The sequence below is a fragment of the Scyliorhinus torazame genome, chromosome 29, assembly GCF_047496885.1.
Source record: "Scyliorhinus torazame isolate Kashiwa2021f chromosome 29, sScyTor2.1, whole genome shotgun sequence".
Taxonomy (NCBI): Eukaryota; Metazoa; Chordata; class Chondrichthyes; order Carcharhiniformes; family Scyliorhinidae; genus Scyliorhinus; species Scyliorhinus torazame.
Genome location: NC_092735.1, coordinates 40,490,621 through 40,517,470, shown reverse-complemented (window position 1 = coordinate 40,517,470; position 26,850 = coordinate 40,490,621). Strand labels below are relative to the sequence as shown.

Below are 26,850 nucleotides of genomic sequence, written 5' to 3'. Positions count from 1 at the left end.
GTTGGGTACAGTTCCATATACACTGACTCTTGTTGGGTACAGTTCCATATACACTGACTCTTGTTGGGTACAGTTCCATATACACTGACTCTTGTTGGCTACAGTTCCATATACACTGACTCTTGTTGGGTACAGTTCCATATACACTGACTCTTGTTGGGTCCAGTTCCATATACATTGATTCTTGTTGGGTACAGTTCCATATACACTGACTCTTGTTGGGTACAGTTCCATATACACTGACTCTTGTTGGGTACAGTTCCATATACACTGACTCTTGTTGGGAACAGTTCCTTTTACACTGATTTGTTGGGTACAGTTCCATATACACTGACTCTTGTTGGGTACAGTTCCATATACACTGACTCTTGTTGGGTACAGTTCCTTTTACACTGATTTGTTGGGTACAGTTCCATATACACTGACTCTTGTTGGCTACAGTTCCATATACACTGACTCTTGTTGGGTACAGTTCCATATACACTGACTCTTGTTGGGTACAGTTCCATATACATTGATTCTTGTTGGGTACAGTTCCATATACTGGGAGGGCAGCACGGTAGCATTGTGGATAGCACAATTGCTTCACAGCTCCAGGGTCCCAGGTTCGATTCCGGCTTGGGCCACTGTCTGTGCGGAGTCTGCACATCCTCCCCGTGTGTGCGTGGGTTTCCTCCGGGTGCTCCGGTTTCCTCCCACAGTCCAAAGATGTGCAGGTTAGGTGCATTGGCCATGATAAATTGCCCTTAGTGTTGGGTGGGGTTACCGGGTTATGGGGATAGGGTGGAGGTGTTGATCTTGGGTAGGGTGCTCTTTCCAAGAGCCGGTGTAGACTCGATGGGCCGAATGGCCTCCTTCTGCACTGTAAATTCTATGATATACACTGATTCTTATTGGGGACAGCTCTTTAGGATCTGAATCCGGGGGAAATTCTGTCCTCGTCTGAAGGGTGTATTTTGGAAAGGTTCTTAAGGAGTGTCCTCTGCAACTGTGCAGTTGCTACAGGCAGATCCTGGCATCATATTCTGGGCGAGAGGCAGCCCTCGCTTCTACAATCACAGCAGTTCATTGGGAATCCAAATGGAATGTTGACAGTCATTGCAGGGGAATGAAATTCCAACGTCGGGAAGATTCACAGCAGCTGCAGAGTTGAATTTATCCTTCACAACTATAATATTGTTGTGGCGTCCATGGTCGGCGCGGGGTGGGGGGAGGGGTTTTGGGGAAGGGTGCCGCCATGTTCGGGGGGGGGGGGGGAGAAGGAGGGGGCAGCGAAGGAGGGGGGGAAAGAGGGGGAAGGGTGCAGCCACGTTCGGGGGGGGGAGGAGGGGGGGATAGAGGGGGAAGGGTGCAGCCATGTTCGGGGGGGAAGTAGGGGGAAGGATGGAGGGGGGTAAGGGTGAAGCCATGTTCGGGGGGGAGGGGGGGGAGCCGAGGGACTGAGGCCCTCCATGTTCCGGGGGGGGGGGGGGGTGGGGGAGGGTTTCCCACAGGAGCGACATGCCAGCCAGCCTGCCATGGCAGGGCGGTGGCGAAGCCACACCTGCAAATTGAGGTCATGCTGATGGGCGTTGACGTCTTGACCTTGGGTGCCCCCCCCCCCCCCCCCCCCCCCCCACCGCAGGTGCTGCAACACCCAGCTGACGGAGACACTCTCTGGGAAGGGTCAGGGCGACACACATGCCAGCCCCCGTGAGGGCAAGGCCAGCCCACGGTGGCGCAATGAGGCGGGAGGGGGTAACCTGGCCGGGGGACGGAGACTGTGGGCAGGGGTCAGGGTTCCTGCGTGTCTGTAGCGACACCAGCCAACCGGGGCACATGTGTTTCCCATGGCACCTGGCTTTCGAGGTGTCAATGCGCCATCGTTAAACATGTTGTATCTCCCCGCCACCCCCCCCCCCCCCCCCTCCTGCAGATCGTAATGTTTGGGCACCAGCCAGCGATGTTTGCCGCCGTGGCAGCACCTGCCCTGCAGGTGGCCCTTTGGCAGCGTCGACGCAGGCGGCTCGGAGCAGCTGCAGCAGCGGCGGCTGCAGCAGCGGGACTGGCTGCAGAGGGCCCCGTGCCACCCGCTCAGGCTGCAGCCCCGCCCGCCCCGCAGGTGCAGGAGGAGTGGGACGATGACCACCACGAGGCACAGGACAAGGATACCGATCTTGATGGGGCGCAGGGGGAGGAGGAGGAGCAGGTGGCGGTGCCAAAGAGCCGGAGGTGCCCCATGAGGTCTTGTATGCACTGTCACCGCATGTCGTTCGAGGACCTGCCGGACAGGGCATGCAGGAGGAGACTCCGGATGAGTAGGGAGACCGTCGCACACATGTGCCACCTCATGGCACACCTGGCACCACCTGGAATGGTGTGGCCGTCAAGGTGACGGTTGCCCTCAACTTCTACGCGACGTGGTCGTTCCAGCGTCGAGCGGGGACCTGTCCGGTATCTCCCCGGCGTCGGTGCACCGGTGCATCCGAGCCGTCACCGACGCCCTGTATGGCATCGCCGACCGGTACATCCAGTTTCCAGAGGACCCCGCACACCAGGATGCCCGGGCAGCGGGATTCGCCTCCGTGGCCAGGATACCGATGGTCCCGGCGGTGATTGATGGGGTGCACGTCGCCATGACCACACTATCAGAGAACAGGGACGTGTTCATGAACAGAAAGGGGACCTACCTCCATGAACATTCAGGTGGTCTGGAACAACCGCATGAAGATCCTGCACGTGTGGGCCCAGTACTCCGGCAGTCTGCATGATGCCTTTATACTGGCGCAATCGTACATCCCCGCCATGTTCGAGGGAACCCCCCCGCGGCTGAGGGGCTGGTTGCTGGGCGACAGGGATTACCCGTTGCGGTCGTGGCTGATGACGCCTATACGGAGGCCACAGACCAACGCGGAGACCCGTTACAATGAGGCCCATGCAGCAACCGGGGGTGTTGTGGAGACGCGCTTCGGCCTCTTGAAGATGCGCTTCAGGTGTTCACGACGGCGCGGACACTCCGACTCACAATCGGACAATCCCGCCCTGGATCTTTGACTCTGTTTCTCTCCTTCCATCCCAGGGGGTCTAGCAGGATTATAGAATGCTTACTTGCAATTTGAATTCTGTAGAGACGAGGATCTAAACATGCAGCCTTATGCACTATTTACACAGTGAGATCTCAGCTTCACTAATACTTGTGCAAAGCGGTTCCGACATCGGCAGTTAGCCAGAGTGTTGCATTGTGCAAAGGCACACGCACAATTTTCTGTACAACTTCGCAATAGAAACGTGAACGGAATGAACACAGACTGATAGTGACACAGTTAACATGAAACAGACAGTTTACATTAGACGTTTCAGAAATATCACACTGGATTGAGAAGGATTCGAATTTCAGGTTGGCTGTAAAACATTGATGGAGACAGAGGGAACTTTACTCTGTATCTAACCCCGTGCTGTACCTGTCCTGGGAGTGTTTGATGGGGACAGTGTAGAGGGAGTTTTACTCTGTATCTAACCCCGTGCTGTACCTGTCCTGGGAGTGTTTGATGGGGACAGTGTAGAGGGAACTTTACTCTGTATCTAACCCCGTGCTGTACCTGTCCTGGGAGTGTTTGATGGGCACAGTGTAGAGGGAGCTTTACTCTGTATCTAACCCCGTGCTGTACCTGTCCTGGGAGTGTTTGATGGGGACAGTGTAGAGGGAGCTTTACTCTGTATCAAACTCCATGCTGTACCTGTCCTGGGAGTGTTTGATGGGGACAGTGTAGAGGGAGCTTTACTCTGTATCTAACCCTGTGCTGTGCCTGTCCTGGGAGTGTTTGATGGGGACAGTGTAGAGGGAGTTTTACTCTGTATCTAACCCCGTGCTGTACCTGTCCTGGGAGTGTTTGATGGGGACAGTGTAGAGGGAACTTTACTCTGTATCTAACCCCGTGCTGTACCTGTCCTGGGAGTGTTTGATGGGGACAGTGTAGAGGGAACTTTACTCTGTATCTAACCCCGTGCTGTACCTGTCCTGGGAGTGTTTGATGGGGACAGTGTAGAGGGAGCTTTACTCTGTATCTAACCCCGTGCTGTACCTGTCCTGGGAGTGTTTGATGGGGACAGTGTAGAGGGAGCTTTACTCTGTATCTAACCCCGTGCATACCTGTCCTGGGAGTGTTTGATGTGGACAGTGTAGAGGGAGCTTTACTCTGTATCTAACCCCGTGCTGTACCTGTCCTGGGAGTGTTTGATGGGGACAGTGTAGAGGGAACTTTACTCTGTATCTAACCCCGTGCTGTACCTGTCCTGGGAGTGTTTGATGGGGACAGTGTAGAGGGAGCTTTACTCTGTATCTAACCCCGTGTTGTACCTGTCCTGGGAGTGTTTGATGGGGACAGTGTAGAGGGAGCTTTACTCTGTATCTAACCCCGTGCTGTACCTGTCCTGGGAGTGTTTGATGAGGACAGTGTCGAGGGAACTTTACTCTGTATCTAACCCCGTGCTGTACCTGTCCTGGGCGTGTTTGATGGGGACAGTGTAGAGGGAGCTTTACTCTGTATCTAACCCTGTGCATACCTGTCCTGCGAGTGTTTGATGGGGACAGTGTAGAGGGAGCTTTACTCTGTATCTAACCCCGTGCTGTACCTGTCCTGGGAGTGTTTGATGGGGACAGTGTAGAGGGAACTTTACTCTGTATCTAACCCCGTGCTGTACCTGTCCTGGGAGTGTTTGATGAGGACAGTGTCGAGGGAACTTTACTCTGTATCTAACCCCGTGCTGTACCTGTCCTGGGAGTGTTTGATGGGGGACAGTGTAGAGGGAGCTTTACTCTGTATCTAACCCTGTGCTGTCCCTGTCCTGGGAGTGTTTGATGGGGACAGTGTAGAGGGAACTTTACTCTGTATCTAACCCCGTGCTGTACCTGTCCTGGGAGTGATTGATGGGGACAGTGTAGAGGGAGCTTTACTCTGTATCTAACCCTGTGCTGTCCCTGTCCTGGGAGTGTTTGATGGGGACAGTGTAGAGGGAGCTTTACTCTGTATCTAACCCTGTGCTGTCCCTGTCCTGGGAGTGTTTGATGGGGACAGTGTAGAGGGAACTTTACTCTCTATCTAACCCCGTGCTGTACCTGTCCTGGGAGTGTTTGATGGAGACAGTGTCGAGGGAGCTTTACTCTGTATCTAACCCCGTGCTGTACCTGTCCTGGGAGTGTTTGATGGGGACAGTGTAGAGGGAACTTTACTCTGTATCTAACCCCGTGTTGTACCTGTCCTGGGAGTGTTTGATGGGGACAGTGTAGAGGGAGCTTTACTCTGTATCTAACCCATTGCTGTACCTGTCCTGGGAGTGTTTGATGGGGACAGTGTAGAGGGAGCTTTACTCTGTATCTAACCCCGTGTTGTACCTGTCCTGGGAGTGTTTGATGGGGACAGTGTAGAGGGAACTTTACTCTGTATCTCACCCCGTGCTGTACCTGTCCTGGGAGTGTTTGATGGGGACAGTGTAGAGGGAGCTTTACTCTGTATCTAACCCCGTGCTGTACCTGTCCTGGGAGTGTTTGATGGGGACAGTGTAGAGGGAGCTTTACTCTGTATCTAACCCCGTGGTGTCCCTGTCCTGGGAGTGTTTGATGGGGACAGTGTAGAGGGAGCTTTACTCTGTATCTAACCCCGTGCTGTACCTGTCCTGGGAGTGTTTGATGGGGACAGTGTAGAGGGAGCTTTACCCTGTATCTAACCCCGTGCTGTACCTGTCCTGGGAGTGTTTGATGGGGACAGTGTAGAGGGAACTTTACTCTGTATCTAACCCCGTGCTGTACCTGTCCTGGGAGTGTTTGATGGGGACAGTGTAGAGGGAGCTTTACTCTGTATCTAACCCCGTGCTGTACCTGTCCTGGGAGTGTTTGATGGGGACAGTGTAGAGGGAGCTTTACCCTGTATCTAACCCCGTGCTGTACCTGTCCTGGGAGTGTTTGATGGAGACAGTGTGGAGGGAGCTTTACTCTGTATCCAACCCCGTGCTGTACCTGTCCTGGGAGTGTTTGATGGGGACAGTGTAGAGGAAGCTTTACTCTGTATCTAACCCCGTGCTGTACCTGTCCTGGGAGTGTTTGATGGGGACAGTGTAGAGGGAGCTTTACCCTGTATCTAACCCCGTGCTGTACCTGTCCTGGGAGTGTTTGATGGGGACAGTGTAGAGGGAGCTTTACTCTGTATCTAACCCCGTGTTGTACCTGTCCTGGGAGTGTTTGATGGGGACAGTGTAGAGGGAGCTTTACTCTGTATCTAACCCCGTGCTGTACCTGTCCTGGGAGTGTTTGATGGAGACAGTGTGGAGGGAGCTTTACTCTGTATCTAACCCCGTGCTGTACCTGTCCTGGGAGTGTTTGATGGGGACAGTGTAGAGGGAGCTTTACTCTGTATCTAACCCCGTGCTGTACCTGCCCTGGGAGTGTTTGATGGGGACAGTGTAGAGGGAGCTTTACTCTGTATCTAACCCCGTGCTGTACCTGTCCTGGGAGTGTTTGATGGGGTCAGTGTAGAGGGAGCTTTACTCTGTATCTAACCCTGTCCTGGGAGTGTTTGATGGGGGCAGTGTAGAGGGAGCTTTACTCTGTATCTAACCCCGTGCTGTACCTGTCCTGGGAGTGTTTGATGGGGACAGTGTAGAGGGAGCTTTACTCTGTATCTAACCCCGTGCTGTACCTGTCCTGGGAGTGTTTGATGGACACAGTGGAGAGGGAGCTTTACTTTGTATCTAACCCCGTGCTGTACCTGTCCTGGGTGTGTTTGACGGAGACAGCGTAGGGGGAGCTTTACTCTGTATCTAACCCATTGCTATACCTGTCCTGGGAGTGTTTGATGGGGACAGTGTAGAGGGAGCTTTACTCTGTATCTAACCCCGTGCATACCACTCCTGGGAGTGTTTAATGGTGACAGTGTAGAGGGAGCTTTACTCTGTATCTAACCCCGTGCTGTACCTGTCCTGGGAGTGTTTGATGGGGACAGTGGAGAGAGAGCTTTACTCTGTATCTAACCCCGTGCTGTACCTGTCCTGGGTGTGTTTGACGGAGACAGCGTAGAGGGAGCTTTACTCTGTATCTAACCCCGTGCTGTACCTGTCCTGGGAGTGTTTGATGGGGACAGTGTAGAGGGAGCTTTACCCTGTATCTAACCCCGTGCTGTACCTGTCCTGGGAGTGTTTGATGGGGACAGTGTAGAGGGAGCTTTACTCTGTATCTAATCCCGTGTTGTACCTGTCCTGGGAGTGTTTGATGGGGACAGTGTAGAGGGAGCTTTACTCTGTATCTAACCCCGTGCTGTACCTGTCCTGGGAGTGTTTGATGGAGACAGTGTGGAGGGAGCTTTACTCTGTATCTAACCCCGTGCTGTACCTGTCCTGGGAGTGTTTGATGGGGACAGTGTAGAGGGAGCTTTACTCTGTATCTAACCCCGTGCTGTACCTGTCCTGGGAGTGTTTGATGGGGACAGTGTAGAGGGAGCTTTACTCTGTATCTAACCCCGTGCTGTACCTGTCCTGGGAGTGTTTGATGGGGTCAGTGTAGAGGGAGCTTTACTCTGTATCTAACCCTGTCCTGGGAGTGTTTGATGGGGGCAGTGTAGAGGGAGCTTTACTCTGTATCTAACCCCGTGCTGTACCTGTCCTGGGAGTGTTTGATGGGGACAGTGTAGAGGGAGCTTTACTCTGTATCTAACCCCGTGCTGTACCTGTCCTGGGAGTGTTTGATGGACACAGTGGAGAGGGAGCTTTACTTTGTATCTAACCCTGTGCTGTACCTGTCCTGGGTGTGTTTGACGGAGACAGCGTAGGGGGAGCTTTACTCTGTATCTAACCCATTGCTATACCTGTCCTGGGAGTGTTTGATGGGGACAGTGTAGAGGGAGCTTTACTCTGTATCTAACCCCGTGCATACCACTCCTGGGAGTGTTTAATGGTGACAGTGTAGAGGGAGCTTTACTCTGTATCTAACCCCGTGCTGTACCTGTCCTGGGAGTGTTTGATGGGGACAGTGGAGAGAGAGCTTTACTCTGTATCTAACCCCGTGCTGTACCTGTCCTGGGTGTGTTTGACGGAGACAGCGGAGAGGGAGCTTTACTCTGTATCTAACCCATTGCTGTACCTGTCCTGGGAGTCTTTGATGGGGACAGTGTAGAGGGAGCTTTACTCAGTATCTAACCCCGTGCTGTACCTGTCCTGGGAGTGTTTGATGGGGACAGTGTAGAGGGAGCTTTACTCTGTATCTAACCCCGTGTTGTACCTGTCCTGGGAGTGTTTGATGGGGACAGTGTAGAGGGAGCTTTACTCTGTATCTAACCCCGTGCTGTACCTGTCCTGGGAATGTTTGATGGGGACAGTGTAGAGGGAGCTTTACTCTGTATCTAACCCCGTGCTGTACCTGTCCTGGGAGTGTTTGATGGGGACAGTGTAGAGGGAGCTTTACTCTGTATCTAACCCCTTGCTGTTCCTGTCCTGGGAGTGTTTGATGGGGACGGTGTGGAGGGAGCTTTACTCTGTATCTAGCCCCATGCTGTACCTGTCCTGGGAGTGTTTGATGGGGACAGTGTAGAGGGAGCTTTACTCTGTATCTAACCCTGTCCTGGGAGTGTTTGATGGGGGCAGTGTAGAGGGAGCTTTACTCTGTATCTAACCCCGTGCTGTACCTGTCCTGGGAGTGTTTGATGGACACAGTGGAGAGGGAGCTTTACTCTGTATCTAACCCCGTGCTGTACCTGTCCTGGGAGTGTTTGATGGACACAGTGGAGAGGGAGCTTTACTTTGTATCTAACCCCGTGCTGTACCTGTCCTGGGTGTGTTTGACGGACACAGCGTAGGGGGAGCTTTACTCTGTATCTAACCCATTGCTATACCTGTCCTGGGAGTGTTTGATGGGGACAGTGTAGAGGGAGCTTTACTCTGTATCTAACCCCGTGCATACCACTCCTGGGAGTGTTTAATCGTGACAGTGTAGAGGGAGCTTTACTCTGTATCTAACCCCGTGCTGTACCTGTCCTGGGAGTGTTTGATGGGGACAGTGGAGAGAGAGCTTTACTCTGTATCTAACCCCGTGCTGTACCTGTCCTGGGTGTGTTTGACGGAGACAGCGTAGAGGGAGCTTTACTCTGTATCTAACCCATTGCCGTACCTGTCCTGGGAGTGTTTGATGGGGACAGTGTAGAGGGAGCTTTACTCCGTATCTAACCCCGTGCTGTACCTGTCCTGGGAGTGTTTGATGGTGAGAGTGTAGAGGGAGCTTTACTCTGTATCTAACCTCGTGCTGTACCTGTCCTGGAAGTGGTTGATGGGGAGACAGCGTCGAGGGAGCTTTACTCTGTATCTAACCCATTGCTGTACCTGTCCTGGGAGTGTTTGATGGGGACAGTGTAGAGGGAGCTTTACTCTGTATCTAACCCCGTGCTGTACCTGTCCTGGGAGTGTTTGATGGGGACAGTGTAGAGGGAGCTTTACTCTGTATCTAACCCATTGCTGTACCTGTCCTGGGAGTGTTTGATGGGGACAGTGTAGAGGGAGCTTTACTCTGTATCTAACCCCGTGCTGTACATGTCCTGGGAGTGATTGATGGGGACAGTGTAGAGGGAGCTTTACTCTGTATCTAACCCTGTGCTGTACCTGTCCTGGGAGTGTTTGATGGGGACAGTGTAGAGGGAACTTTACTCTGTATCTAACCCCGTGCTGTACCTGTCCTGGGAGTGATTGATGGACACAGTGGAGAGGGAGCTTTACTCTGTATCTAACCCCGTGCTGTACCTGTCCTGGGAGTGTTTGATGGACACAGTGGAGAGGGAGCTTTACTTTGTATCTAACCCCGTGCTGTACCTGTCCTGGGTGTGTTTGACGGAGACAGCATAGGGGGAGCTTTACTCTGTATCTAACCCATTGCTATACCTGTCCTGGGAGTGTTTGATGTGGACAGTGTAGAGGGAGCTTTACTCTGTATCTAACCCCGTGCATACCACTCCTGGGAGTGTTTAATGGTGACAGTGTAGAGGGAGCTTTACTCTGTATCTAACCCCGTGCTGTACCTGTCCTGGGAGTGTTTGATGGGGACAGCGTAGAGGGAGCTTTACTCTGTATCTAACCCCGTGCTGTACATGTCCTGGGAGTGATTGATGGGGACAGTGTAGAGGGAGCTTTACTCTGTATCTAACCCTGTGCTGTAGCTGTCCTGGGAGTGTTTGATGGGGACAGTGTAGAGGGAACTTTTCTCTGTATCTAACCCCGTGCTGTACCTGTCCTGGGAGTGATTGATGGGGACAGTGTAGAGGTAGCTTTACTCTGTATCTAACCCCGTGCTGTACCTGTCCTGGGAGTGTTTGATGGGGACAGTGTAGAGGGAGCTTTACTCTGTATCTAACCCTGTGCTGTACCTGTCCTGGGAGTGTTTGATGGGGACAGTGTAGAGGGAGCTTTACTCTGTATCTCACCCCGTGCTGTACCTATCCTGGGAGTGTTTGATGGGGACAGTGTAGAGGGAGCTTTACTCTGTATCTAACCCCGTGCTGTATCTGTCCTGGGAGTGTTTGATGGGGACAGTGTAGAGGGAGCTTTACTCTGTATCTAACCCTGTGCTGCACCTGTCCTGGGAGTGTTTGATGGACACTGTGTAGAGGGAGCTTTACTCTGTATCTAACCCCGTGCTGTATCTGTCCTGGGAGTGTTTGATGGGGACAGTGTTGAGAGAGCTTTACTCTGTATCTAACCCTGTGCTGCACCTGTCCTGGGAGTGTTTGATGGGGACAGTGTAGAGGGAGCTTTACTCTGTATCTAACCCCGTGCTGTCCCTGTCCTGGGAGTGTTTGATGGGGACAGTGTAGAGGGAGCTTTACTCTGTATCTAACCCCGTGCTGTACCTGTCCTGGGAGTGTTTGATGGGGACAGTGTAGAGGGAGCTTTACTCTGTATCCAACCCCGTGCTGTACCTGTCCTGGGAGTGTTTGATGGGGACAGTGTAGAGGGAGCTTTACTCTGTATCTAACCCCGTGCTGTACCTGTCCTGGGAGTGGGAATCTCTGTGTGTAATTTAGTGTTTTTCTGTTTACAGGGCCCGGTGCTGTGTGCTTTTGGTGTTCTCCTGGCGAGTGGTCTGATAGTTGGTTTGTTGACGCTGCTGAAGGCTCCAAAGAATAAGCAGGAGTAATGAACATACGAGGGCAATTTCTGACTGACGCCCAGCTGAGCTTCAGAAAACACTTTTAAGCAACGCATAATGAACTCAGACCTCTGACCTTTGATAATTAATCTAACAACGAGCATCCGCTTCCTTCGGTCAGAATATTGTGGCCAAGACATTTAACCTTCTTGTTCTATCTGCTCACAGTCCGATACTACCCCGTGGATGGAGGAGAGAATTGGATGAGGTGGGGTTTGAGAGGGAGCTGTGAGATGGAGGGAAAGACAGTTAGAATGGAGGGGGGAATGAGGTGGGTGGAGGAGGATAATCTGTTTGAGTTTGGGTTGCCTGGTTGCTGATGAAAATTGGTTGAAAGTTGAGTGATAAACGCCCACCCTCTGGAAACCAGGAAGTAGTTGGAAATTTTGTTTATTGTTTAAAAATGTACCTCATTTTGCAATCTGGTGAGCATTTAATAATTTCTGGAAACAGCTCTGAAAACAATTGTTAAAAGTCTCTTTATTCTCCACATTTTCATCAAATAAACAGCAAAAGAAAAACAAAAACAGACACGATAACCCCCCCCCCCCACACACACACAATATACAATCCAATACATCCAGCTGTGTATTCCACATAAACGTTAATAAAACAGTGTAATAGTAAACACCCCCCCCCCCCCCCCCGCCCTCCCCAATGTTCGGTGGCAACCAGTTCCTGAAATAATAAAGTCCCCATGAATTGTAGAATCCTTCCTTCACCCCCCTCAGCTCAAACTGCACCTTCTCCAGAGTCAGAAATTCCAGTAGATCCCCCCCTCCCCCTTCCCCACCAAGCAGGACGGAGAAACCGACCCCCACCCCAAAGGACCCGCCTCTGGGCAGTCAGCGAGGTGAAGGCTAAAACCTCTGCTCCCGCACCCACCTGCAGCCCTGGCCAGTCCGACACCCCCAAAATGACCTCTCGGGGACCCGGCTCCCAAGTCCACGTTAGCTACCCCTGAGATGATACTAAAGACCTCCCTCCAATACCTGTCCAACTTTGGACAGGATCAAACATATGTACATGGTTTGCGGGGCCCTTCCCGAACCGTTCACGTGCTCCTCCATCCCTCGAAGAGTCGGCCCATCCTCGCCCCGTGAACTGCACCCGATATATGACCTTCAGCTGTATCATCCCCAACCTCACACACGAGGCTGAGGCGTTTACCCTCTGAGCATCTCACACCACAAACCTTCTTTCATTACCTCCCCAAGCTCCTCTTCCCAGTGGCCTTAATCCCTTCCACGGACACCCTGTCCTCCTCCAGAATCTTCCCATAAATCGCCGACACCACCCCTTTCTCCAATCCCTCTGCCATCAATACCTCCTCCAACAACGAGGGGGCCGGCGCTCTCGGGAAGCTCTGAGCCTCCTTCCTTGCAAAGTCCCGGAGCTGCAGATAATAAACCATTCCCCTCGCCCCAGTCCGTACTTCTCCCCCAACTCTTCCAACCTCACAAATCGTCCCCCCAGAAACAGGTCTTTTAATACCCTGATCCCCCTCTCCTCCCATCTCCGAATCCTGCCATCCAGCATCCACGGCTCAGACCTGTGATTCCCCCTCATCAGCACCTCCCCTGACCCAGCCCCCAGCGTAAAGAGCCACCTCAACCGCTCGAAAAACAAGTTTGTCATTTATTTGTTCTCGGGATGTGGACAGCGGTGATGAGGCTGGATTGGCCACTCTTAGTTGTCACTGAACTGAGTGGCTGGCTGGGTCTTTGAGGATCATTGAATTAATCACTTGGTGTTGGCCCAGTTTTGCACACAGGCCAGCGAGGGTTTCCTCCCCAAGAGGATGTTTGGGAACCAGTTTTATTTCTGACAAATTGACACCTTTCCTGGTCTTTCAGTGAGACCAGCTTTTTTAGTTCCAGTTTTTTACTGAACCTGATTTCAAATTCTCAAACTGCCATAGTGCGATTGTGAATCCTTTGTCTCTATTATTAGTCTAATAATCCTAATGTATAAATGTAAGAGCTGTGTGGTGACAATGCCAACAGGTATGATAGCTCTGGACTTTGCAGACTGTAAAACTGTGGTGTGGGTCTTTGGTACCGAAAGCTTGAGGCACTGACAATACCTGATGTTTTAGTGAGAACACCTCATGTGCCTAAATTTTGTGACATTTTGTTCCTCGAGGAAGTTGGACAATGGGGGAGGGAGGTTTTGCTTCTGCTGTCTCCAACTGCCAGGGACCAGGGTTTAATTCCGGCCTTGGGCCTGTGCAGAGTCTGCGCATCCTCCCCGTGTCTGCGTGGGTTTCCTCCGGGTGCTCCGGTTTCCTCCCACAGTCCAAAGATGTGCCGGTTAGGTGGATTGGCCATGATCAATGCATGGGGCAACGGGGATAGGGCAGGGGAGTGGGCCTTGACAGAGTGCTCTTTTGGAGGGTCGGTGCAGAATTGATGGGCCAAAGAGCAGCCTTCTGTACTGTAGGGATTCATAGAATCATAAAATCATACAATTTACAGTGCAGAAGGAGGCCATTCAGCCCATCAAGTCTGCACCGGCCCTTGGAAAGAGCACCCTAGACAAGCCCACACCTCCACCCTATCCCTGTAACCCAGTAATCCCTCCTAACCTTTTTGGGCAATTTATCATGGCCAATCCACCTAACCTGCACATCTTTGGACTGGGGGAGGAAACCGGAGCACCCGGAGGAAACCCACGCACACACGGGGAGAACGTGCAGACTCCGCACAGACAGTGACCCAGCGGGGAATCGAACCTGGGACCCTGCAGCTATGAAGCAACAGTGCTAACCACGGTGCTACCGTGCTGCCCACGCCTATGGGACTAGGCTATTGGGAAGGGAAGTTCAGGTTTTTTACCCAGCAACAATGAAGAAATGATAATCTAGTTGCAGGTTCGGATGTTATGTCAGACGAGGAGTGGAGTCTGGGCGGCGCCGTTCCCGTGTTTACTTCCTATCAGCTGATCAAGAAGCACCTATTGACTGTAGCTTCAGAGACTTTTGCATATTCCAGACTCATTGTGTGGAAAGAAGTGCCTTGGACAGAGATTGAGGAGAGCTGTCTCTCAAAATCATTCATAATCTTTGAATCAAAATAAATCATGATGCTGATTTACACGTTGTCCATGTTTGTGTTGCAGTGCTTTGTCAGGATGGCTGTCTTCCTGGGATAGGCTACGCAAACATTTAGTCTGGTTCCTTCTTGCGCTTCCTCACTTCTTCACCGCCACAAACCATCTTCTTAAAGTACCCCCTGTGCCTCCTCCACCCTCACCTGTAACAACAGACCAGCAGCTCATGGACGTTTTGGCCACATAGATCGAGACCATCTATTTATCTGATTCTGCTGCATCCCTCCCTTCCCCAAGCCCTTTGGGACAAACATCTCCACAGTCCCTAAACTCAGGTCTTCTTCCAGATTCTATTCCATCTTCTTCAATTCTCTCTCTCAGGCCTCGTCTCCTGCATCAGACCATCTCCCGCTCCCTCGTTCCTGCTCCAACCAAACTGTTGGTCACTCAGTTTCCCTTCTTGGGCCCCATGTTAATGATTCCTTAGGTATTTACCACCCATGTGGTGACCACAATACTCTACATGTGGCCTAGCAAGACCTTCAAAAAGGTCCAACAGAACTTTCTTCTTTTTGTACTCAATACATCTATTTATGAATCCCAAGATTCTTTAGGCTTTGCCAATTACTTCTCAATATGTCCTCCCACTTTCAATGATCTGTGCACATTGACCCCAAGTTCTCTTTGTCCCTGCATACTCTTCAGAATTGTACGGTTAGTCTATGGCCTCTCTATTTCCCTCTTGCAGAAATGTGCCCACACTCCTCTGTATAAAATTCCATTTGCTTCATTCTGCTGTAACCTGTTTCAGTGTAGACATCCTAGACTTGACTATTCTAACATACTCCTTGCCTTCCTCCCATGTTCCACCATTTGTAGTAAATCCAAATCTCTGCTACCTGTTTCCTCACTCACATCAAGTCCAATTAATCCATTGGCCCTGTGAACATTAATCTTCATTGCTTCCCTGTTAAGCTACATCTCCATTTAAAAATTTCACCCATTTGCAAATTCCTACCTCCCTATCCCTGCAACTCCCTCCAGCTCCACAACCCCTGAGATATCTGTCATCCCCTAATTCGGATTGTTGGACCTTTCCAATCGTTGGTTTCAGCTACCGGGTTCCTAAGCTTTGCAAATTGCTCCCTGAACCTCCCATCCCTCTACCTCACTTCCCTCCTTTAAGACACTCGTGCTGATCTCCGCGCTCCTCCAATCCTGGCTCCTTCCATATCCCAGATTGGTGGCTGCGCTTTCAGCCATCCTAGTCCTAAACTCTGGAATTCCATCCCAAAAGCTTTCTGTGTCTCTACCTTTCCTCTATTAAGAGGCTCCTTAAAAATACCTGTTTCCGATGTTTCGCTGCGTTAAATCTGACCGATAAATGTAAACTGTTCTTGCATAAATATATTCTGAAGGGTTGAGGTAAAGGGGAAAGATGACAAAATACCAGTGAACCTGAAAATGAGTCATTGGAGGAACCGGGAGGTGAAATTGATTAGTGTGAGGATCATGGTGATTAAAATGTTATTGCTGAAACCTATATCTGCACAACCCACTCTTGAAAATGAGAAGTGCCACCCACACTGTCCATTGGGGACCCAATAGAACCATTCATTTCAATTTCAGTGAATGTCCCGACTTCTATTTCTGCGTCACCTCTGGGATTCTGCGGTGAGGAAGTTGGTTACTTTGCTTTATCTGTAACCATAAAAGACATTTCTGCGAAAATCTACCAATGAATTGATCTGTTATCTTATTTAGATTAAGAAACATGAATAATTAGTAGCTTCTTTCCCCTAGGCTGAAGCAACAATTGTTCAATGAGTTTCCTGTAGAATTTACTACAACCGTACCCACTGGATTTTATTTATTTGTTTCCGGGACGTGGGCGTCGCCGGCTGTGCCAGCATTTATTACCCAGTCCTATTTGCCCTTGAGGGGGCAGTTAAAAGTCAACCACATTGCGGTGGGTCTAGAGTCACGTGTAGGCCAGACCGGGTAAGGACGGCAGATTTCCTCCCCTAAAGGACATCAGTGATCCAGATGGGTTTTAAAACAATCGGCAATGGTTTCATGGTCATCATTAGACTTTGTAAAATAAATTTTATAAAATTATGTTTTCTCCCTTTTTACGATAAACGCAACAAATTAACAACAAAAAAATCAGTGCAAAACATGCACAGAATAGAGCAAGCAGAGAAACAGGCAATACAGGATAAATTCACGAGATAAGGGACCAGTGCCTCCAGGTTAAATGCCGGATCAATGTAAAAACCAGCTGCTAACACAATGGGGAAAATGGATAAGATCATATCAGAACAAGAGGATGACATTTCAGGTCGCACACCTTTATGTATTGCGATATTAAGACTAACAAAATTAAATATCTCATGGAAAGCCCAACAGGAGTAATTGGGCCAAAGTGGACCCGAAGAATTTAAGACAGGGGTCCCAAACTTTACAGAATGCATCTGACTTAGAATGGATCACAGATGTCAGGAATTCCATCGGGATGCATTCCATAATTAGCCTATGTCGATTTGGATTGAAGGATATTTGTCACTGAAGCAGGACTATAAGATATTTTTACCAGCAGCAAAGGTCAGGATATTGTACCACATTTTTTTCATCACAATCAGTGATAGGGCGGTACAGTGGCGCAGTGGTTAGCACTGCTGCCTCACGGCGCTGAGGTCCCAGCTTCGATCCCGGCTCTGGGTCACTGTCCATGTGGAGTTTGCACATTCTCCCCGTGTCTGCGTGGGTCTCACCCCCACAACCCAAAGATGTGCAGGCTAGGTGGATTGGCCACGCTAAATTGCCCCTTAATTGGAAAATAATTATTGGGTACTCTAATTTTATTTTTAAAAAATTAGAATCAGTGATTCTACCCCGGAAGACCCAGAGTCGTAAATACAGGATTAGACTCTGAACGCTCCATCAGAAATCCTCTCCAGCTCCGGGACTTCCGGTGACGACTATGAGGTGAGCTGTCGCACACAAGGTGGCTCCCACTTGGGGACTTGGTTTTAGGCCCTTTTTGCCCAGTTAACGAGCGCAGTTTTGGGAAGAAAGGTGGAATAATTGAAGTTCGTTGTTACTCCTCTGGTGTGGGATGTCCACAGGATACAACATGAGACAGAAGTGAAATAAAGGCCCCTCATCAGAGTCACAAGGCCCTCGTGGAGCGGAAAATGCCGGAGCCCTCCATGTCATCGATTCCCTCCCAATGCCGGAGCCCTCCATGTCATTGATTCCCTCCCATTGGGCAACGGAGAAGTTTTAAATATAAATTTAGAGTACCCAATTATTTTTTTTCCAATTAAGGGGCAATTTAGCGCGGCCAATCCACCTACCCTGCACATCTTTGGGTTGTGGGGGCGAAACCCACGCAGACACGGGGAGAATGTGCAAACTCCACACAGACAGTGACCCGGGGCCGGGATTGAACCTGGGACCTCGGCGTCATGAGGCAGCAGTGCTAACCACTGCTCCACCGTGCCAGCCCTAGACAACGGAGGGGGGAATCCTGAAGCAGACTGTCAATGTTGGAGAACCTCGAAAGCGATCGAGGTGGCTCTGGCTCCCATTCGCGGGAGTTTGGTAGAGTGGAGCAGTGGTTGGAATCACAGGGCTCGACGATTCGAGAGGCAGAGGAGACAGTCAGACGTCACAGTGACTGGACTCCCCCTTTGGAGGCAGAAGTGGCGTTGTTGGCGGAGGCTCAAAAGGTGGTGATTATTCATTAATATTAAATTGATAAGTCAAGAGGCAATGTTGTCCTTTCAAGGATAAAGTCTCTAAACTGTAAAAACGTAAAAAAGGAGTGTCTTGGGCTGACATAGTTGCTGAAAGGATGTCGAGGAGGGTTCTCTGAACATCCCCAGCTGAGAAACGCCACTATCTCTCCGCGTATCGAGTCCATGGTTGATTATACCGGTGGAAAGTCTGGATTGTCTGGGATGGGAGAGAGTGTAAATCCCTACCTGTGCTGCCTTTCCCCACACTTCAATCCCAATATTAAAGGATCTGTTCTAATGATCTCCACTAATGGCTCAATAGCCAGTGCAAACAGCCAGGGAGATAGAGGACAGTCCAGCTTGGCCCCCTTGTTGCTTAAAATTCATCAACCTTCAACCATTTGTGAGCACAACTGTCACAGGCCTGTGATACAGCACTTCAGTCCACCGAATCGAATTCTTACCCAACACAAATCTTCACAACGTGTATACCAGATAATTCCATTCAATCCTGCATCAAAGGTAATCAGGGTCTGCCCGTTTCTGATGGATCAGAATCACATTCAGCAGTCTCCAGCAGAGAATCTTCCCTGAATGAACCCCGTCTGGTCCCCTCGAACAATGAAGGACATCCTCCAGCCTTACATAATATTTCCGGATCCACATTCAGCAGAGAAATTGGTCTGCACGATGCACATCCTCTCGATCTCTACCCACCCCCGCCCCCCCCCCCCCCCCCCCCCCGACCCTTCAAATTCCAGGATTTATTAGCCCGACAAAGGATCGGCGGTTATAGCACTACTCAAAAGAATGGAAATACATAACCACCAATGGCTCCAACAACACACCTTTGAACTCCCCACAGAACTCACACTCAAAGCCATCTGGTCCTGGTGCCTTGCCCAGCTGAAGCTCCTTAATGGCCGCAGCCTCCGCCTCTTCGCAGAACCTCCTTCTTCTTGGACAGTCCCTCAGGGTCGAGGATGACTTGTTTCCGCTGCGGGGAGGTGGGTTCTGTAGTGGCTGGATACTCCGATCCAGGATCCACAGACTCTGCCACAGGTTTGGCAGCTGGTGACGAGATGGATGGGTGGAATGCTCTGGATGCTGCGCTGTCTTTCCACAGTTTACCCTTAGCCTCTCCGTACTCCACCCTATGACGCTCGAGGTCAATTTCCAGGTGGCCACTTCAAAATCATTTAGCCATGAAGGGAGGCGATTGGAAAGCACTTAATTCTGTTTGAAGTGGCCCAGGAGCTGTCAATCAAACCTTGAAGTTTATAAACATTGATGTTAGAGCAATTCAGAGTTCCTCAACCGTGAAGGGAGATGGATGGAACAATGCTGGCAGCTGGGCGTGGGGCGGGGGGGGGGGGCAAGCCGCCAATCACAACCTAGTAAAATCAATATCAAAAAGATATTAATGAATAGTTTGAAGCTCAAAGCTGACTGTTAAAGCAGGTGTATTGCCCAGGTGAGTGTTAAAGCAGGTGTATTGCCCAGGTGAGTGTTAAAGCAGGTGTATTGCCCAGGTGAGTGTTAAAGCAGGTGCATTGCCCAGGTGAGTGTTAAAGCAGGTGTATTGCCCAGGTCAGTGTTAAAGCAGGTGTATTGCCCATGTGAGTGTTAAAGCAGGTGTATTGCCCAGGTGAGTGTTAACACAGGTGTATTGCCCAGGTGAGTGTTAATGCAGGTGTATTGCCCAGGTGAGTGTTAAAGCAGGTGTATTGCCCAGGTGAGTGTTAAAGCAGGTGTATTGCCCAGGTGACTGTTAAAGCAGGTGTATTGCCCAGGTGAGTGTCAAAGCAGGTGTATTGCCCAGGTGAGTGTTAAAGCAGGTATATTGCCCAGGTGAGTGTTAAAGCAGGTGTATTGCCCCGGTGAGTGTTAATGCAGGTATATTGCCCAGGTGAGTGTTAATGTAGGTGTATTGCCCCGGTGAGTGTTAACGCAGATGTATTGCCCAGGTAAGTGTTAATGCGGGTGTATTGCCCAGGTGAATGTTAATGCAGGTGTATTGCCCAGGTAAGTGTTAAAGCAGGTGTATTGCCCAGGTGAGTGTTAAAGCAGGTGTATTGCCCAGGTGAGTGTTAAAGCAGGTGTATTGCCCAGGTGAGTGTTAAAGCAGGTGTATTGCCCAGGTGAGTGTTAAAGCAGGTGCATTGCCCAGGTGAGTGTTAAAGCAGGTGTATTGCCCAGGTGAGTGTTAAAGCAGGTGTATTGCCCATGTGAGTGTTAAAGCAGGTGTATTGCCCAGGTGAGTGTTAACACAGGTGTATTGCCCAGGTGAGTGTTAATGCAGGTGTATTGCCCAGGTGAGTGTTAAAGCAGGTGTATTGCCCAGGTGAGTGTTAAAGCAGGTGTATTGCCCAGGTGACTGTTAAAGCAGGTGTATTGCCCAGGTGAGTGTTAAAGCAGGTGTATTGCCCAGGTGAGTGTTAAAGCAGGTATATTGCCCAGGTGAGTGTTAAAGCAGGTGTATTGCCCAGGTGAGTGTTAATGCAGGTATATTGCCCAGGTGAGTGTTAATGTAGGTGTATTGCCCCGGTGAGTGTTAACGCAGATGTATTGCCCAGGTAAGTGTTAATGCGGGTGTATTGCCCAGGTGAATGTTAATGCAGGTGTATTGCCCAGGTAAGTGTTAAAGCAGGTGTATTGCCCAGGTGAGTGTTAAAGCAGGTGTATTGCCCAGGTGAGTGTTAAAGCAGATGTATTGCTCAGGTGAGTGTTAAAGCAGGTGTATTGCCCAGGTGAGTGTTAAAGCAGGTGTATTGCCCAGGTGAGTGTTAAAGCAGGTGCATTGCCCAGGTGAGTGTTAAAGCAGTGGTGTCTATCACTGCCTCTGTCTGAACTGCTCTCCAGCTTCCAGAGAGGGGTCTCTCTTCTGGGGGGCTTCCTGATAAGGGTCTCCTTTCTGGAGGGGGACTGTGGAGGCGGGGGCTCTCCACATTTAGGGGTCTGTAGCGAGTCTCCATTTAGGTGGATGCGGGAGTCTCCATATTTAGGGGTTCCCTGCGGGGGAGGGTCTCCATATTTACAGGGTCTGTGTGTGTGTGTGTGTGGGGGGGGGGCGGGTTACTGCGGGTCAGGTCTGTAGTAAACGCATTTGTTTCACCAAATGCGTCGCACTGCACCTCAGCTCTAATTACAAATTAATTGCTACTTACATTTTCTCAAACCTAAGTTTGTTCCCAACGGGGAATAAACTGTGAACAAGTAAATAAAGATTGTAGCAAATCATAAGAACATACGAACTAGGAGCAGGAGTCGGCCATCTGGCCCCTCGAGCCTGCTCCGCCATTCAATGAGATCATGGCTGATCTTTTGTGGACTCAGCTCCACTCTCCGGCCCGTACACCATATCCCCGAATCCCTTTATTCTACAAAAAACTATCGATCTTTATCTTAAAAACGTTTAAAGAAGGAGCCTCTACTGCTTCACTGGGCAAGGAATTCCATAGATTCACAACCCTTTGGGTGAAGAGGTTCCTCCTAAACTCAGTCCTAAATCTACTTCCCCTTATTTTGAGGCTATGCCCCCTAGTTCTGCTTTCACCCGCCAGTGGAAACAACCTGCCCGCATCTATCCTATCTATTCCCTTCATAATTTTATATGTTTCTATAAGATCCCCCCTCATCTGTCTAAATTCCAACCAGTACAGTTCCAGTCTACTCAACCTCTCCTCGCAATCCAACCCCTTCAGCTCTGGGATTAACCTAGTGAATCTCCTCTGCACACCCTCCAGTGCCAGTACGTCCTTTCTCAGGTAAGGAGACTAAAACTGAACACAATACTCCAGGTGTGGCCTCACTAACACCGTATACAATTGCAGCAGAACCTCCCTAGTCTTAAACTCCATCCCTCTAGCAATGAAGGACAAAATTCCATTTGCCTTCTTAATCACCTGCTGCACCTGTAAACTAACTTTTTGCGACTCATGCACTAGCACACCCAGGTTTTAATATTTTATCATTTATCATTTAAATAATAATCCCTTTTACTGTTATTCCTACCAAAATGGATAACCTCACATTTGTCAACATTGTTTTCCATCAGCCAGACCCTGACAATGACAAGGAGTCATTGAAACAATATCTGTCTCAAACTAAGAGAAGGAAACCACCAATTAACAACATTTTTCTATCTAAATAAGCAATAAATCAACTCGTTGATAATTTTCCACAGAAATATTACACTATTTATAGTTACAATGGAACCTGAGCAATATGTGTCCTTATCTCTGTTGTGTCTGAGATTACGCAGAAAGAGAGGGGAGGGTAGAGTCAGGATATTTGCTGCTATTGAAATAATCTATTGGCAGTTTCTGAGTCTCCATATCAAAGTGCAGGGATTGGATTACTTTATGGAGGAGCAATGGGTGTGCTGGGTAACTAAGATTGTGAAGAATTTAATGAGTATGTTTAGAGAGAGTGATTTACCTTGGACTGGACAATATTACATACATGTACAATGTATGTGATTTAAGCACCAGTGTGAGCAGATTTATATGTTTGTATGTCGTACTGTGACAAAATCTACATTAGCATCTGTGTATGCGCGTGTGTATCTGCGAATGTGTCTGTTTATCTGTGAGCGCATCTGTGAATCTGTGCGTATATCTGTGAGCGTGTCTGTGTATCTGCGAGTGTGTCCGTGTGTGTATCAGTGAGTGTGTCTGTGTGTCTGTGCATCTGCATGTATATCTGCGAGTGCATCTGTAAATGTGTAAATGTATATTTCAGAGTGTCTGTGTATGTGTACACATCTACCAGTGTGACTGTGTTTGTGTGCATATCTGCAAGTGTGTCTGTGTATTGTGTGTGTATATTTGTGTGTATCTGTGTTGACGATTGTGTATATATGCTAGTGTGTCTGTGTATGTGTGTGTATATCTGCCAGTGTGTATGTGTGTTTTTCTGCAAGTGCATCTGTTTATGTGTATACATCTATGACTGTGTATCTGTGTGTATATCTAAGAGTGTGCCTTTGTATGTGTGTGTACATCTATGTGTGTTTGTGTATATGTGTCTGTGTATATGTGTGTGTGCCTGTGTATATGTGTGTGTATATCTGCCAGCGCATCTGTAAATGTGTGTGTGTATATCTGAGTGTCTGTGTATGTGCATGTACATACGCGATATGTGTGTGTATTTGCGAGTGTTATGTGTATGTGCGTATATCTGTGAGTGCATCTGTGAATGTGTCTGTATAGCCCGGACGGGATCCCTGGCCGTGCACTCAGAGCCTGCGCGGACCAGCTGGCAGAGGTATTCGCGGACATCTTTAACCTGTCCCTACTCCACTCCGAGGTCCCCACCTGCTTCAAGAAGACCACCATCATACCGGTACCAAAGAAGAACCAGGCTACGTGCCTCAATGACCAACGACCAGTGGCCCTGACTTCAGTCGTAATGAAGTGCTTCGAGAGGTTGATCATGAAGCGTATCACCTCCATACTCCCAGAACGCCTTGATCCACTGCAATTCGCATACTGCTGCAACCGGTCCACATCAGACACCATTTCCCTGGCCCTATACTCATCCCCAGAGCATCTCGAAAACAAGGACTCCTACATTAGACTCCTATTTATTGACTACAGCTCCGCCTTCAACACCATAATCCCAGCCAAGCTCATATCAAAGCTCCAAAACCTAGGACTTGGCTCCTCCCTCTGCAACTGGATCCTCGATTTTCTGACCAACAGACCACAATCAGTAAGAATGAACAACAACACCTCCTCCACAATAGTCCTCAACACCGGCGCCCCGCAAGGCTGCGTACTTAGCCCCCTACTCTACTCCCTGTACACACACGACTGCGTGGCAAAACATGGTTCCAACTCCATCTACAAGTTTGCTGACGATACGACCATAGTGGGCCGGATCTCGAATAACGATGAGTCCGAATACAGGAGGGAGATAGAGAACCTAGTGGAGTGGTGTAGCGACAACAATCTCTCCCTCAATGCCAGCAAAACTAAAGAGCTGGTAATTGACTTCAGGAAGCAAAGTACTGTACACACCCCTGTCAGCATCAACGGGGCCGAGGTGGAGATGGTTAGCAGTTTCAAATTCCTAGGGGTGCACATCTCCAAAAATCTGTCCTGGTCCACCCATGTCGACCCTACCACCATGAAAGCACAACAGCGCCTATACTTCCTCAGGAAACTAAGGAAATTCGGCATGTCCACATTGACTCTTACCAACTTTTACAGATGCACCATAGAAAGCATCCTATCGGGCTGCATCACAGCCTGGTATGGCAACTGCTCGGCCCAGGGCCGCAAGAAACTTCAGAGAGTCGTGAACACCGCCCAGTCCATCACACGACCCTGCCTCCCATCCATTGACTCCATCTACACCTCCCGCTGCCTGGGGAAAGCGGGCAGCATAATCAAAGATCCCTCCCACCCGGCTTACTCACTCTTCGGGCAGGAGATACAGAAGTCTGAGAACACGCACAAACAGACTCAAAAACAGCTTCTTCCCCGCTGTCACCAGACTCCTAAATGACCCTCTTATGGACTGAGCTCATTAACACTACACCCTGTATGCTTCATCCGATGCCGGTGCTTATGTAGTTACATTGTATATGTTCTGTTGCCCTATTATGTATTTTATTTTCATGTACTTAATGATCTGTTGAGCTGCTCGCAGAAAAATACTTTTCACTGTACCTCGGTACACGTGACAATAAACAAATCCAATCCAATCCAATCCAATATCTGTCACTGTGTATGTGTGTGTATCTGTGTGTCTGTATATGTGTGTGTGTGTATCTGTGTCTGTGTATCTGTGTATATCCGTGTGTCTGTGTATGTGTATATATCCGTGTATTGTCATGGGAATCCAGATCCAGATCCTTTATCTAAACCTGTCGCCTATTTTCCAAGGATCTACTTCCCTCTGTTCCCCGCCCGTTCATATATCTGTCCTCACCTTGAAATCGTGACCCCTTGTAATTGACACCCCCACTCTTGGAAAAAGCTTGTTCCTATCCACCCTGTCCATACCTCTCATAATTTTGTAGACCTCATCAGGTCCCCCCTCAACCTCCGTCTCTCCAACAAAAACAATCCTAATCTACTCAACCTTTCTTCATAGCTAGCACCCTCCATAACAGGCATTATCCTGGTGAACCTCCTCTGCACCCTCTCTAAAGCATCCACATCCTTCTGGTAATGTGACGACCAGAACTGCACGCAGTATTCCAAATGTGGCCCAACCAAAGTCCTATACAACTGTAACATGACCTGCCGACTCTTGTACTCAATACCCCGTCCGATGAAGGCAAGCATGCTGTATGCCTTCTTGACCACTCTATCGACCTGCGTTGCCACCTTCAGGGTACAATGGACCTGAACTCCCAGATTTCTCTCTACATCAATTTTCCCCAGGACTCTTCCATTGACTATATAGTCCGCTCTTGAATTAGATCTTCCAAAATGCATCACCTCGCATTTGCCTGGATTGAACTCCATCTGCCATTTCTCTGCCCAACTCTCCAATCTATCTATATTTTGCTGTATTCTCTGACAGTCCTCCTCGCTATCTGCAACTCCACCAATCTTAGTATCATCTGCAAACTTGCTAATCAGATCACCTCTACTTTCGTCCAGATCATTTATGTACATCACAAACAACAGTGGTCCGAGCACGGATCCCCGTGGAACACCACTAGTCACCTTACTCCATTTTGAGACACTCCCTTCCACCACTACTCTCTGTCTCCTGTTGCCCAGCCAGTTCTTTATCCATCTAGCTAGTACACCCTGAACCCCATACGACTTCACTTTTTCCATCAACCTGCCATGGGAAACTTTATCAAACGCCTTACTGAAGTCCATGTATATGACACCTACAGCCCTTCCCTCATCAATTAACTTTGTCACTTCCTCAAAGAATTCTATTAGGTTTGTAAGACATGACCTTCCCTGCACAAAACCATGCTGCCTATCACTGATAAGTCTATTTTCTTCCAAATGTGAATAGATCCTATCCCTCAGTATCTTCTCCAACAGTTTGCCTACCACTGACGTCAAGCTCACAGGTCTATAATTCCCTGGATTATCCCTGCTACTCTTCTTACTTAAACAAAGGGACAACATTAGCAATTCTCCAGTCCTCCGGGACCTCACTCGTGCTCAAGGATGCTGCAAAGATATCTGTTAAGGCCCCAGCTATTTCGTCCCTTGCTTCCCTCAGTAACCTGGGATAGATCCCATCCGGACCTGGGGACTTGTCCACCTAAATGCCTTTTAGAATACCCAAAACTTCCCCCTTCCTTATACCGACTTGATGTAGAGTATTGAAACATCCATCCTTAGCCTCAACATCCGTCATGTCCCTCTCCTTGGTGAATACCGATGCAAAGTACTCATTAAGAATCTCATCCATTTCCTCTGACTCCACGCATAAATTCCCTCTTTTGTCTTTGAGTGGGCCAATCCTTTCTCTAGTTACCCTCTTGCTCCTTATATACGAATAAAAGGCTTTGGGATTTTCCTTAACCCTGTTAGCCAAACATATTTCATGACCCCTTTTAGCCCTCTTTATTGCGTGTTTGAGATTTGTCCTATTTTCCCGATATTCCTCCAAAGCTTCATCAGTTTTAAGTCGCCTAGATCTTATGTATGCTTCCTTTTTCATCTTAGCTAGTCTCACAATTCCACTCGTCATCCATGGTTCCCTGACTGGAGGGTGAGGGAGGCGTAGACACGGGACTGGCCCAGAAAAGGAGATGGCTAGTCGGCGGGGCGTGGGGGGGGGGGGTGAGAACTCCTCCAATCCGGCTGATAACGTGGAATGTGAGGGGCCTGAATGGGCCGGTGAAGCGGGCTCGAGTGTTCGCGCACTTAAAGGGACTGAAGGCAGACGTGGCCATGCTCCAAGAGACACACC

At 49.5% G+C, this 26,850-nt stretch overlaps 1 protein-coding gene across 7 annotated transcripts in view; it reads left to right on the top strand.

Annotated features, from left to right (window-relative positions):
- Positions 1 to 14,250, top strand: part of LOC140404101 (uncharacterized) — a 214,929-nt gene extending 200,679 nt beyond the window's left edge. For all 7 annotated transcript variants that reach the window (XM_072492512.1, XM_072492510.1, XM_072492509.1 and 4 more), the window contains one exon: positions 11,048 to 14,250. In XM_072492512.1, coding sequence (XP_072348613.1) covers positions 11,048 to 11,143 — 96 coding nt within the window. In that variant the 3' untranslated portion in view covers positions 11,144 to 14,250. The remainder of the gene's footprint in view (positions 1 to 11,047) is intronic.
- The last annotated feature ends 12,600 nt before the right edge of the window (positions 14,251 to 26,850 follow it).